The 13,659-nt window shown below is 37.6% G+C and overlaps 1 protein-coding gene across 1 annotated transcript; it reads left to right on the top strand.

Annotated features, from left to right (window-relative positions):
• The first annotated feature begins 641 nt into the window (after positions 1-641).
• Positions 642-12,771, top strand: LOC140334827 (interferon-induced very large GTPase 1-like). Its single transcript, XM_072417075.1, is given in 4 exon segments — positions 642-925; positions 4,384-4,688; positions 6,748-9,839; positions 9,842-12,771. Coding segments are annotated over 3 exon segments (5,031 nt in total). The 5' UTR covers positions 642-925; positions 4,384-4,396; the 3' UTR covers positions 11,489-12,771.
• The last annotated feature ends 888 nt before the right edge of the window (positions 12,772-13,659 follow it).

Below are 13,659 nucleotides of genomic sequence, written 5' to 3'. Positions count from 1 at the left end.
TTAAAATTCAATATCAGTAAAGTCCATTTCTGGGGCAAAATTGTATCAAACTTTAAAACCCCGAAGTCCACCATCTGTCATCTGCTCCTCCTCCTTCGAAAAGATGTGCATAGATTTAATGTTAAGAGATCATTACTTGGGATTCATCTCAAAACCATTTTCATTTGTAAAAGGGAAAGCATCCCTTTTACACCTGGTTTACAATCTGATGATAGTTCTACTTTCACTGTTAATAAATTATTTTTAAAATAATTAACCACCTGAAAAACACTATTCCTCATGATGGATATAAATGTATGGGATTGTGGGAAATATATGAAAAATGGCTTATGGATAGGATGATTAGGGATTTAATTGTTTCATTTGCTCAAATCTTTGGAAAATAATAAAAGTGCATTTTCATAACTTACACCACCCCCCCTTCAGGGCTTAGAATCTAGCAATTGTTTTGGATAAAGTGTTAAAGAGTGTATGTAGTGTGTGGAAGGATTATACCTTGTCCCCATATAGAAGATTCACCCACTTTGTTTGTCTTGGTGACCATTGGCTCATGTGTAGAAAAAATAATGAAAACCCAACCCCACATTTTAGAGACATCTCAGTAACGGGAGTAGAGGGGGGATCGTCCGATTGGGAAATCTCTTTGTGACAACTAAGAGAGGATAACCTCATAATATATTATATTGTTTGCACGCTGGATTTAATGTAGGGTTTTGCCTAAACTTCCTCTAGCAAGGACGGAGAAGGAGTCCATATAGATGGTGACTTCCTAATACCGTAGTAGAAAAACAAACCTAACAAATTCTTTATAATGCAGATGACCTTTTTCTCATATTTCAGACATGCAGAGTGCCGATAAGTGAAGTTGAAAGAAATAGCTTGTCCACTGGGACCGAATTGTCTCTTTAAAGTACCAAAATTTCAGGTAAGCAGTAAATCTTCAACTGAAAAGAAATGAAACAATCATGTTCAAAGATATCCTTGATTGGAAAGGTTTGATGGGAATTTGAAAGGAAAGTCCAAAACTGTTGTAATCTCAAATAAATAATTAATAAAATTGATTGCATTTTAAAATATTACATATGGGAGGTTCTGTCATGGTTTCTGAATAACTCCAGATAATCAGAAGTAAAGCCAACAGATTATTATGAAAGCCAGAAAGCTAGTATTTTATAAAGAAGAGGTCAGCAACAGCAACCTAATTCTCTCCAATGGCCACATATTTCCTAATGAATCTATTGTTCTGTTGTTTTTCTAATATACATAATAATACATTTACTGTAGATACTTGAAAATAAACTGAGGTCCTATTTTGTTTTACCTGAAAATACAAGTAATCTGCTTCAACTCAAGTAAAAACTTAGGGAATGAAATGTGGCCATCACATTCAGAACAATAATCAATAGAAATAAAATGAATAAATACATCCATGGTTAATTATTACAAAACTAACCAATTAAAGGGAAAACAATTAAGATCACATGGGCTTCCTTTATCTTTTTTTTTACCCGTCTAAAAGGTTAAAGTATTTTGTACCTTTAAGTTGGTTATGATGATTTCTGATGGGTCACTTCTGTAAAGATCAAATGAACTTGCTCTAGATGGCGCTGTGTCCTTATGTTAAGTGTGTAACAAACTCCTTAACAATAAATTGCACAGCAAGAGCTTGTAAGACATTTTACATGAGGACACAGGGCACTTCTTTCTATTGGTATGACCTAGCATAAACCAAGATTTTGTGCAGAGACAAAGGAAAAAAAATATTGGTTTATATGCAATTTAATAGGATACATGAAAAGTCTTTAGATTCTGTTTGTGAGTTTATTATGATGATTCCTCCTATTTAATGTGAACATGTGATCTATACAGTGATAAAAGTAACTTTGAAGATACTATCACCCCATAAAAAAACTTACGTTGGATGAACTTTAAAGAAGAATGTCAAACATACAGTAGTGATTGAAAGCTATTGAACCTTTTCAAATTTTTTATATTTTTATATGAATATCACCTAAAAATCATCAAATTTTCAAATAATCTCCTAAATAATAATTTCACAAATATTCAAATTAAACAAGTTTATATATACTTGGTTATTTATTTATTGAAAAGAAATAATCTAATAACTGTTAATTCTCTGGCATAGTTTAGATTTTATTGTTCACTCGGTGATGGCAAGCTGTCCAGGCCCAGATGCAGCAAAACAGGCCCAAACCAGAACACTTCCACCACCATNTTTCACAGATAGGATAAGGTTCTAATGCTGAAATAAATATTAGATCAATAGACGCTCAAATAAAATATCCATCACTGACAACCACATGGTATCCTGGGTTTGTTTGCACATAGGCGGGAGCAAATGTGCCTGCTGACTGCTAGAGGAAGTCCTGAATTATTGCATGTAGATCCCAGATTGTAAGTGCATTTGACCATTAGCATTTAAATAAGGCCAAATTTACCTGGTGAGTTTACCCTTTTTTCTCATCTAGTGGTGATGGAATCTATCAACACAATACTTTAACATTTCAGCTCAGGGATAAGATATTGCTGTTACAGTTTGCTTTGGATATATGAATAATCTAATTATTTACTTATTTATTTACCAAATGATTTATAAGACATTTTATTTGTGTGCTTATTGATCTAATAAGAAATTGTCTGTCTCTGATGCAGGCTGCCAGGTTTGTATAAGGACAGAGGTTGAATATATTATCTTATGCTGGAATGCAGCGTTTATCTTTCTCCAAATGTATCGTTCCTCATTCAAGCCAAAAAGTTCTATCTTGGTTTCATCCTTTTACAAAACATTCTTCCAGAATCCTTCTGGTTTGTCCACATGATCTTCAGCAAATTGTAGACAGTCAGCAAGATTTTGGGGGAGAGCAGTGGCTTTCTCCTTGTTACCCTGCCATAGACACTATTACTATTGTGTTCTCCTGATGGTGGGCTAATCAACCATCACCAATGTGAGCCTGGCCTTCAGTTGCATAGAAGTTACCCTAGCTTCTTTTGTAACCTCTCAGACTATTACTTGTCTTGCAGTTGAGGTTATCTTTGATGACTGACAACTTATGGGTAAAGTAACAATGTTCTTGAATTTCCTCCATTTGTACACCATTTGTCTGACTTCTGATTGGTGGAATCCCAGAGACGATCTTAAAACTTTTTCCAGCTTTATGGGCATCAAAAACTCTATTTTTGAGGTCCTCATACACCTCGTTTGCTCGAGCCATGATACACATTCACGTATGTGCTGTATGTGTGATCACGCTTTGATGGATCTCTGTTTGTCATAAAAGACAATCCCATTCATTGATAATACCAGAAACTTTTGCTTTCTTTAAATTATATGACAATGCTAAACATTCTCTTACTTTTGCCATACACAGATATGTTCTTAGATCATGTTTTAAATAAATACATTTTATTACATTTGTGTTTCAGGTTTTAGTTAGCATTTGTGTTGCCTTTGAGTATATTTTAACAGCTAGCCACCAGCTTAAAACCTAAGGGAAAATTTCAACCATGGGCACAGAGCAATAGCGAAATGACAGTGATTCTATCCCTTCTTTACTCTATTAAAGAATGCTTTATTTAGACCCGAGCTCTACATAATTTATAGAACCAATTTTCAATGGTGGCATCTACTGATTGAACATGTCCTATTGTGATTTATTATGATTACCAAATGTGTGTATTTTGGATAAAAGTTTGGTATATCTTTAATGAAAACATTTATACATAGACCTTTTTTAATACATTGCGATGTTTTCGCAAGGTTCTTATTCCCTCCAATTATAATTCATAAAAAAGGATGCTAAGCATAACTAATAGCTTCGGCTGTCCTAAAATGCAGACAAGTTCTTATTGGATAGGAAACAGAAGGTAGTTTGAGGGGGCAAAATAAGATGAGTTGGGAAAACATTGAGCCAGTTAAGGGTTAGAAATTTTGATATACTCTATGGAAGTTACTGAGATGTTTGGAGGCGCCATATATGTAACATTTGTAAGTTAGAGATAATTTGAAACTTTGTAAGGCAGGAAAACAAAAATAAATCTGCTACTTTGTCCTAAAAAATAAAACCCCCAAACCACCTTATATATTCATGGCCACCCTGGTATATCCCAGTTCTCAATATACAACCAGCATTTGTGGGTATGGAGAAGCATATGACCATCCCAAGGACACCTCAGCATCACCCATTAGGCCAGCATGGAGCTTACAAGGTCTAGACTCAAAGCTTAGATGGAGGAAGCAATGGAGGAGCACGAAGAGCTGGGCATTTTTTATATTTTACAATACCCTGGCATAGTTACCAATGTTTTCTAGTATTATATTTATTGGTTAAGAAAATATTATTTACAATATTATTTGTATTCCAGAAAACAAGACAACATGTCTTCTGCTGAAGAAGCCTTACAGACATTGAGGAGTCTGAAAAATAAATTAATTGAAATATTTCAAGAGAAGGTGTATGGTTTATATAATATTCTGGACTCACTTGATCTTCTATCCTTTGAGGAATTTTTGAATCTTTGTGAAAAAGATTTTCCTGTCAAAATTGAAAATATGATTGATATTATACTTCAAAAGGGAGATTCAGCCTCCAAAATGTTTCTGGATCATCTAGAAAGTATGATTTCCACGTTCCCTGCATTGTCCACTTTGCCCATCTTCATTCAGGAAGGTAAGTCAATTTTTAGTGTTTCGAAAACCCCCGGAAAAATGTGACACATAGCGAGTTATAAGTCTATAAATGTGGCAGTTTGCACTAGTTTTCTTTTCTTCAGGCTTCATTTTACCTAACCATCTTGCAAGTAACCCATTTTCTGTCCTGGAGCGATAATGCTTCCCCTGTTCTACGTCAATAGGCTGCAGAATCTGAAAGGCCCAAACCACAGCTCCACTCCACCGAGGCTGCCACTCGGAACACTATTTCTTTGCAGGAACCCCTAAACACCACCTTTTACCTTCCAGCACTTCATGAGACCCCACACCTTGACGACAGTCCACCCTTTTGTCACTTTTTCTTACCGCCAGGACCAACCTTCAAGGAGCTCAGCCACCACTTCTTCAATCGTCCTCAAAACTTTCTTCCAGGGAGGCTGGGCAGGAAGATCGCTCCCTGCTGTCTGCCAACTGACCTCCCCTTTTTTCCTGCCCCTTCCCCCCATTTAACTCCTTCTCCCTCTCCCATCCAATCCTTGACCTGTCTCCCTATCATCCACTCACCCGTCCTTCCCTCCGCCTACACCTCCCGTTGCTTGGTTCTGGTCAGTACATTATAATTTTAGGACACAAAGGGCTTGATTTATTAAAGCTCTCTGGAGAGAATACACTTTCATCAGTGCAGCTGGCTGATCCAGCAAACCTGGAATGCATCTTGTCTTGGATTCTAAACATGTGCTAACAAATAGCAAAATACTTTCAAAAATTCCATTCCAGGTTTGCTGGATCACCCAGCTTCACCGAAGAAAGTGGATCCCCTCCAGCCATGGAGAGCTTTAATAAATCAGGCCCAAAGCCTTTCAAAACCACAAAGTAGTGATGTCCATTGGAACACTCTCTCTTTATATATATATATAGAGAGCCGCTTCTTTCCTGGACAACCATCAATCAACAGTAATGCTTCCCCATGTGTACCTAATGGGCTTACATGCTAGTTGTAAGGTAAATATTGACTGTGAGCCTATTGCTAAAGTACAGGCAACATTGCCACTGGCTGGTAGTTGTCAGGGGCAGCATTGCCTGATATTGATAACCACCAGACAACTGGAACACTGTTGTGTAGGGTTCACAATGGGCTCACAGACAATGTTTATATTAGAGGAAAGGCTATGAAGCTTCACCAATTGTAAGTGAATATCAGCATTGTTCAGTTCTTGTGAACTATGATGAATAAAGGATGTTCCGGTGTATTTTGCTATGTTATCCACCACCCCTTAAAAGGATTATAGAATATATTGATCAGAGGTACGCAAACTTTTGTGTCCACTAGGCCTTTTCAGGGGTGGGCAGGAGCACACTAGGCCGGACTTTCTCTCAAGTCCTGCCCTAATGGCTCTGTCCCCACCAGGAATGCCCCCTGAAGGGAAACACCTCTCCTCTTTATGCATTGCGGAGGGGATGAATTTCCCTTCAGTGGGCGTTCCCTATTTACCCCGGCAGTAGAGCAAGAGGAAGCTTAGGAGCCGAATGCGGGTCCGGATCTTCGGCGGCTCAGGCTCCAGTAGTTTGTTCCAGCCTAACGCCCCCTGGCGGCCAGGGGTCGTTAGGCCTGGATCGACCAGGAGGCATTAGGCCAGAACAAACTACCGGCTAGGCCGTATCTGGCCTAAAGGGCAGAGTTTGCCGACCTCTGCTATAGATAGTAAGGTGTCTCTATTTACTGTTTGTAAAGCAATAGCCTTAAATATGAAGATACCAGTTTAAAAGCCTTGGCGTTTAGATGATGCTTGTTATCTATCTCTATTTTACTATCTTGTCTTAGGCTAGGTACACACACGTGCAATGTTTCTCGTCCTATAATCGGCTTGGGGCCGATATCGGACGAAAATCTTGCATGTGTACAGAGCTCGTCATCCATTGTCCGAACGACCGTTCTAGCGGGTCCATGGACGATGGAAGTGAAGGGGGACCACAAATATTGCACGTGTGTACATAGCCTTAGATTCAAAGTATTCATAAAATTGATTTAAAGGTACATTATTTTGTAGAGTTTGATTTGATTTTTTTATAATTTACAGAGAAGAAAAACACATTTCAGGAACTTGTAGAACAGCTGGATATGAAAAATCACTTAACTTCCAAAGTGACCCTAAGTGATGTCCTGAGCATTGGATCAGAAAGTCTGAAAGAAGTTGACTTTCATAATATAAAAGAAATTCCATGGCACTTCTTGAGAAACCTCATGGCTTTAAACAGGACCTCAAGAAACACCCAACTCAAAAGAGATCAAAGTAGTGAAGAATTAAATGATGATGATGATGATAATAATGATGATGATAATGATGATGATGATGATGATATGTTTGATATACTTAAAGTTGAGCATGATACCTCAAGTACTATCCACCCCCTGGATGTTTTGTGTGTTCTCCTGCATTGCTCAGACAGATTTCTACAACAAGAGATTGTGACCAAAATGGCCATGTGTCAGTTTGCTGTCCCTCTACTGCTCCCCCCAACTAATGATGGGTCACATTGCATGTTCTTGCTGTGGGCAATGAGAGGAATTGTAAAGAAGTGGAGACCTCATTCATTATTGGACAGTAAAGGTTTTAGGGAGGACAATGTGGTGAATATCCCAATGCCCATTTATTCTTTTGTCAGATTAGGAGAAAATAAATTATCCAAATCTAAAATCCTAAACCAGATTCTTAACCCAGCCCAACAACATCACAATTTCTTTATCCATCATGATATGGAAGGAGGGAACATTAAAAGAAAAATATCTGATGGCTTGGTGGAAGTTTCCTGGTATTTTCCCTGTGGGAATTCTGACGTTTTCCCAGAGCCTATCTCAGTGGCCAACCTACGAGGAAACCTGGAGTCCAGCTGGGAACAGTTCACATTTCTGACACGAATCTCTTCAGCTGTCTTCATTTTTATTGAGGACATTTGTGAGAACCAATACAAACATTTGTCTGCTTGTAATAGCACTGACACTGAATTTTATTTCATTATTACCACAGGTCCTGGAAAAGAGATAAACAGAACGACTCAGAATTTTTTGAAGCACCTGATGAAAACATTGAATGTTAGTAAAAAACAATTGATAGTTAAAAGAAGCAATCTAAATGGTGCTGCGTTTGTGAATAGGATTCAAAGCATCCTTGAAAGCTTGATAGGCAAAGAGACCCAACAACCATCCATAGAGAGTATGAAAAAGCAAACACATGGGCTCCAGATAGATGTGGATGAGAATTTTCCTGACTGTCAAAAAGCAAGAGCATGCGCATGCGTTATTACCTCCACAATAGGTGACGTGGAAGAGTATAAAAAAGACATGCTAAAGCTACAGGGGGATCTGTGGAAACAGCTGTCCAAAGTAGAGAAAGAACTTTGCAGAATGACAAACCAAGGTGACAAGGATGCCCAACAATATCAAAATGAACTGGAAAAGAAACGTATCGAACTGCACAAAAAACAACATGACCATGATTTACCAAATCCCATTATGCTCTTTGTTACTGCAATCACACATTTGTCACAAATAGAAAAACAATATTTTTTGAAGTGGATGAAATTAGAACTGGATACCATCGCTAGGAAGAATCTTACTGCCTTACAGGTGGAGTACAAAGAAAAATGCCAAACCAAGTTAATTAATCCTGGGGAACTCAAGAAGGTTGACCAAAAAATCTCTGACAGTTCGTTAGGAATTGAACATTTCCTACGTGAGTTGGGGCAGTTCTATGACGCTGAATGTTCTATGGTTAAAGAAGGAATTATATCAGCAGAAAGAGCCCAGTTTACAGGACTTCCAGGGATTGCGGCTGACCTTCTCTTGGATGGGTTTCCATTGGAGCTTATTGATGGTGATGCCTCCAACATCCCCATGAAGTGGATTACTGATGTCTTGACTGAATTAAGCAACAAGACAGAATGTAAAAGTAAAATAAGAGTAATAACTGTGCTCGGAGTGCAGAGTACAGGGAAATCCACTCTTCTGAACACCATGTTTGGTCTGCAGTTTCCAGTGGCCAGTGGGCGATGTACAAGAGGGGCCTTCATGACTCTCCTAAAGGTGAAAAAGAATTTTGAAGGACAACTAGGCTGTAAATTCATTATAGTGATTGACACTGAAGGGTTGAAAGCTCCAGAGTTGGCATCTTTGGAGGACAGTTATGAACATGACAATGAGCTGGCCACGCTTGTAGTAGGGTTGAGTGATATCACCATTGTTAATATGGCCATGGAAAACACAACAGAAATGAAGGATATTTTACAGATTGTTGTCCATGCTTTTCTTCGGATGAAGAAAGTAGGAAAGAAACCAAATTGCCAGTTTGTACACCAAAACGTGAGTGATGTGTCTGCACATGAAAAGAAAATGAGAGATAGCAAGAAGCTTCTGGAACAGCTGGACGAAATGACCAAAGTGGCTGCAAAAATGGAGAAACAAGATGGAATCACGTCTTTCAGTGATGTGATAGACTATGATCTAGAGAAACACAGTTGGTACATTCCTGGTCTGTGGCAGGGGGTCCCACCAATGGCTCCAGTGAACTCTGGCTACTCTGAGAATGTCCAAAAGCTAAAAAAGTATTTGTTTGAATTCATGAAAACACAAAATACACCTGGCAGCATAAATGCATTTATTACATGGATAGAAAGCTTGTGGAAAGGAGTAAAACATGAAAAATTCATCTTCAGCTTCAAAAACAGTCTGGTAGCTGAAGCTTATAATAAACTGTCCATGCAGTTTTCACTTTGGGAATGGGAATTCTCTAAAAAAGTCTACAACATGGTCATCAGCACAGAAAATAATATAAAAAATCAGCCAGCTGAGAATCTGGATACACAAACGTGTGAAGAGTACAGGAAAGAGCTTCAGCAGCTGGTGTTTGCAGAGGAAAATAAAATGCTGGATTTGATAGAAAAATATTTTGACAGTAAGTCAGGAAATGTTCATCTTATAGAACGTTATCGGGAAGATTTCAGAATGAGTGTACAGTTCCTAAGGCGAGAACTTGAAAGAAATGCTGTGAACAAATGTAGCAAGGCAGTTTCTATCCACAAAGGGAAGTTTGAGATCCAAAACATCCAGAATCAATATCAAACGTTAATAGAAAAAAAAATTGGTGATCTCTTAGAAACAAATAGAGAAAAAAAGCTAAGCTAAGTTCTGAGAACGTGCAACAAGAATTTGAGTCCATGTGGGAGAAGACATTGAGAGACCTGAAGATAAAGCCATTAGATAGACACAATATTGATCAAGCAATTTTACAGCAGCTGAGACATGACCTGAGCAGCAGAGGGCCTGCGGTACATGAAAAATTAAAGGACATAAACAGTCTACAACAATATAGTCAGCAAACTTTTAAAATGGATGAAAGGTATATAGACCACTCTTGGTGGGATCGTGTCAAAAGCACATTTGGCCTACAAAGTGAAACTTTTGAAAAAGTGGAAAGTTTTGCCGTCTCTCTGATAGATATGTGCAACAAGTATGTTGAAGAAAAAGTTGATACGTCTGAGGATTACGATAACACTTACTGCCAAGAATTAATTTACAAGCTTAATGAACAACTTAAAAGTAATACCAATCTTCACTTTTCAAGGGAACTGGAGCTAGATATCAAATTGATCACTCTCGGAAATGCAGCTCAAAAGTTTCAGCAACTTCATGATACGTTTATAAAAAATAATGACCCCAGATACTGTCTGGAAAGCCTAAAACCTCAATACTTGTCAACATTTCTCAGTATTTTTCAAAAGAAAGGGGAAAGCCAGAACAGGGCCAGACAATTCTGTGAACAATGTCTCAAACCAGCAATTACTGAATATGTCTTCAAGCATCTTGGGGAAAAAATTGTGGATGACATATTAAACAGTTCTGAAAATATTATATTCAGTAGCAGAAGCTTTTTTCAGTGTAAGATGCTAGAGAAATTATTGGAAGAAATGTCATTCAAGAAATATGTAGAATATACCCGTTCATATGGGAAATTTTCTGAATCATGGATACTAACTTACATTTCTGAAAAGTGCAAGAACTCCACCATGTTAAGTAGTTTATGCAAAAGTATTATGTCCTCTATAGTGATGGAAATCCAAACTGTACTTAAAGATAAAGCATGTACAGAAAGCCCTACTATATCATCATTTTTAGAAAAACTTTGTGAAATGTTACAAAATAAACTTGTGATACCACAGAACAAGAGAAAGGTGATTGCTTTTCATAACACGGCTGCAGTTGAGCAATTTGCACTTGACATTCAACATTCCCTCACAAAGATGGAACAACAAATGGTAACTGAGTTGGGATCTTTGGATACTGAATCTGTACTTTGTAAAGTGACACTGAAGCCTCAGGATGAATTGCTCAGGAAGGTGGTTGGTTGCGGCAAACATTGTCCATTCTGTAAAGTCCCATGTGAAGCTGGAGGTGGAGAACATGAGTATCATTTTGCATCTATCCACAGATGTACAGGCCTAGGAAATTGTAGGTGGGAAAATGATCAAACCCTGATGATTGACATCTGTTCCACTCTTGTTGTATCAAACAGCAGCTTTAGAAATCTGGAGACAGAAGGGAAATGGCATCCATACAAAGAGTATCGTACATATTATCCAGACTGGGCCATTCAGCCTGACCCCAGCATTGAGTGTTCAGACTACTGGAAATACATATTTGTACAATTTAATCAGCAATTTGCAGAGGAATACAAAGCAAAACCAGCCAAACTTCCAGAAGATTGGGAGAAAATCACTGAAGTTCAAGCTCTAAACAACCTTATGCTGGTGTTCAACATGGACTAACACTATTAGAAAGGGTCTTTGAATAAGTGCTGAGGAAACTATATACCTACTATATGTACCAAAACTTCTGCCCAGAGCCTCTTGTCTAGATACAGTTACTACCTTGTACATTTTATGTGTGTTCTCTTGATATTAAAATGATTTTATTATTCCTATAATAACCCTATACCACTGGTGGATAACCAGTGAAAAGACTGCTGAGACACATCTGACATATTCATTATAATCCCTGATGGTGGCAACCATTTTTAGCACTTAGTCTGCTTACTTTGTCATGTACACCTTTCAATATATTAGGGCAGTGGTCGCCAACCACTTTTTTATGTCTTTTTTCTCAGATGCTCTTTTAGGTAATTATGACCTTAACTGTGTGTTTTCTTTCTCTGTTTTACATTTATATATATATTTAATTATATATTGAAATATTTCATGACATCAAATAGATTCACTTTGATAACTATATTTTCTTGTTTGGTCTTAGATTGGAATGAAATAAACCCATAATGAGTGAGAAAAAGCAAACAAATATTTTGCATTTCCTTAGTAATACCAAAGATAATACAACTAATGTTAATAGAAACAATAGTAATACTTCACTTAACCGTGGGCTAATCAATGAATCAGAGCCGCCACAGTCCTTGTCCGGCACCATTAGATAGTTCCTTATTTTACAAATGTATCATAATATTGGTCCGTGGGATTTAAAATGATAAATTTGGTGGTCTGTGAGGTCCGAAAAGTTGGCGACCATTGTATTAGGGAATATGGATGAGCAAACTAATAAATTACTCATGCGCAGTGATCACTTCTTACCTAATATCGGAGAGCAGAAGATCCTTCCAACCTTTACTGGATGCTCTGCTTCATTGGAATGTTGGCTTTCTGCCACTCATAAATACCTTTGGTCGCTGCAAAATGTTCCAAATTTTAAAACCTTGACAGCCTTATGCAATGTTTAATAATGGACATGGAAGAGAGAGCAAGGTGATAGGTGAGCTCAACTGTTCTCTGTTTCTCTTTTTCTTGTCCAAAGAAATACTGAGGGAGGGATGCAACCTGTAAGAAAAATAATGTCCTGTGCTTGTAGTATGGTAAAACATCTCCTATGTTTGTATTGCACCGGTATATTTCGCTGATTACCTGGACTTTATTCTATGTTATGAGGAATATACAGTATATACATGGGAATACATTTAACTTTGTAATCTAATGCAATTTTTTATAGTGACACATTAATGACATATTTGTAATTTCTTATCTGTCTTAAATGATTTTCACAGTCATTTATATTGTTACAAAATAAATCAGAGTATTCCTTCTTCTGGGTTACTGCACATGGTACATGCAGCAAAACCATTGCCAAGGTTACAAAGAGATGGCCAGTCTGGTAGATATGATTCATGGACATTCTCAAACACATTCAATCAACATTCTCATGCATGACACTGATGGCAGCTTTTACCAACCAAAATAAAAGAAGGTAAGGGGAATCATACAGAAGGGATCTATTAAAATAAGTGTGAATTGTACCTAATATTGTAAATGGTTTATATAGCACCATCGTCTTCCAGTGCTGTACAGTTGACAATAGGTAGTACAGACACAAACACCAACTTGGGAGGTACAGATACATCCCAATGATCAGCCAACCTTTTGTACATATAGAGGGGAAGATGATGAATGTACAAAACAGATAGACACAGTAGAGCCAGTAGTAGTGGGTAATAAAATTTTATTAATACGAGAGGAAGAGTGCAAGAAGAGAAATTATTTACCAATTCCAAAAACCCCCCATAATGCATTTCTGTTTCTGCCACCACCCATAGTAGGTTAGGTTTAAAAAGACATAAGTCCATCAAGTTCACCCACTAGGGAAATAATCATATCCCAGATATAAAACCCTATAAGACATAGTTGGTCCAGAGGAAGGCAAAATAAAAACTCTGGTACAATTTGCTTCAACAGGGGAAAAATTCCTTCCTGATTCCATGAGGCAATCGGATGTTCTCTGGATCAACAGTCTCTGTTATTTTTACTTCAAATCCTTAATCCCCAAATCCAGCAATCTATAGTAGTTGCTGGAACTCCTTCCTGAGGGAGCCGATTCCACATTTTCACAGACCTTACAGTGAAGAATCCCTTCCTTATCCGGAGCTTAAACTTCTTTTCTT

Source organism: Pyxicephalus adspersus, chromosome 7 (assembly GCF_032062135.1).
Source record: "Pyxicephalus adspersus chromosome 7, UCB_Pads_2.0, whole genome shotgun sequence".
Lineage (NCBI taxonomy): Eukaryota > Metazoa > Chordata > Amphibia > Anura > Pyxicephalidae > Pyxicephalus > Pyxicephalus adspersus.
Note: the sequence above shows the minus strand (reverse complement) of the source record. Positions and strands in the feature narration are given on the sequence as shown.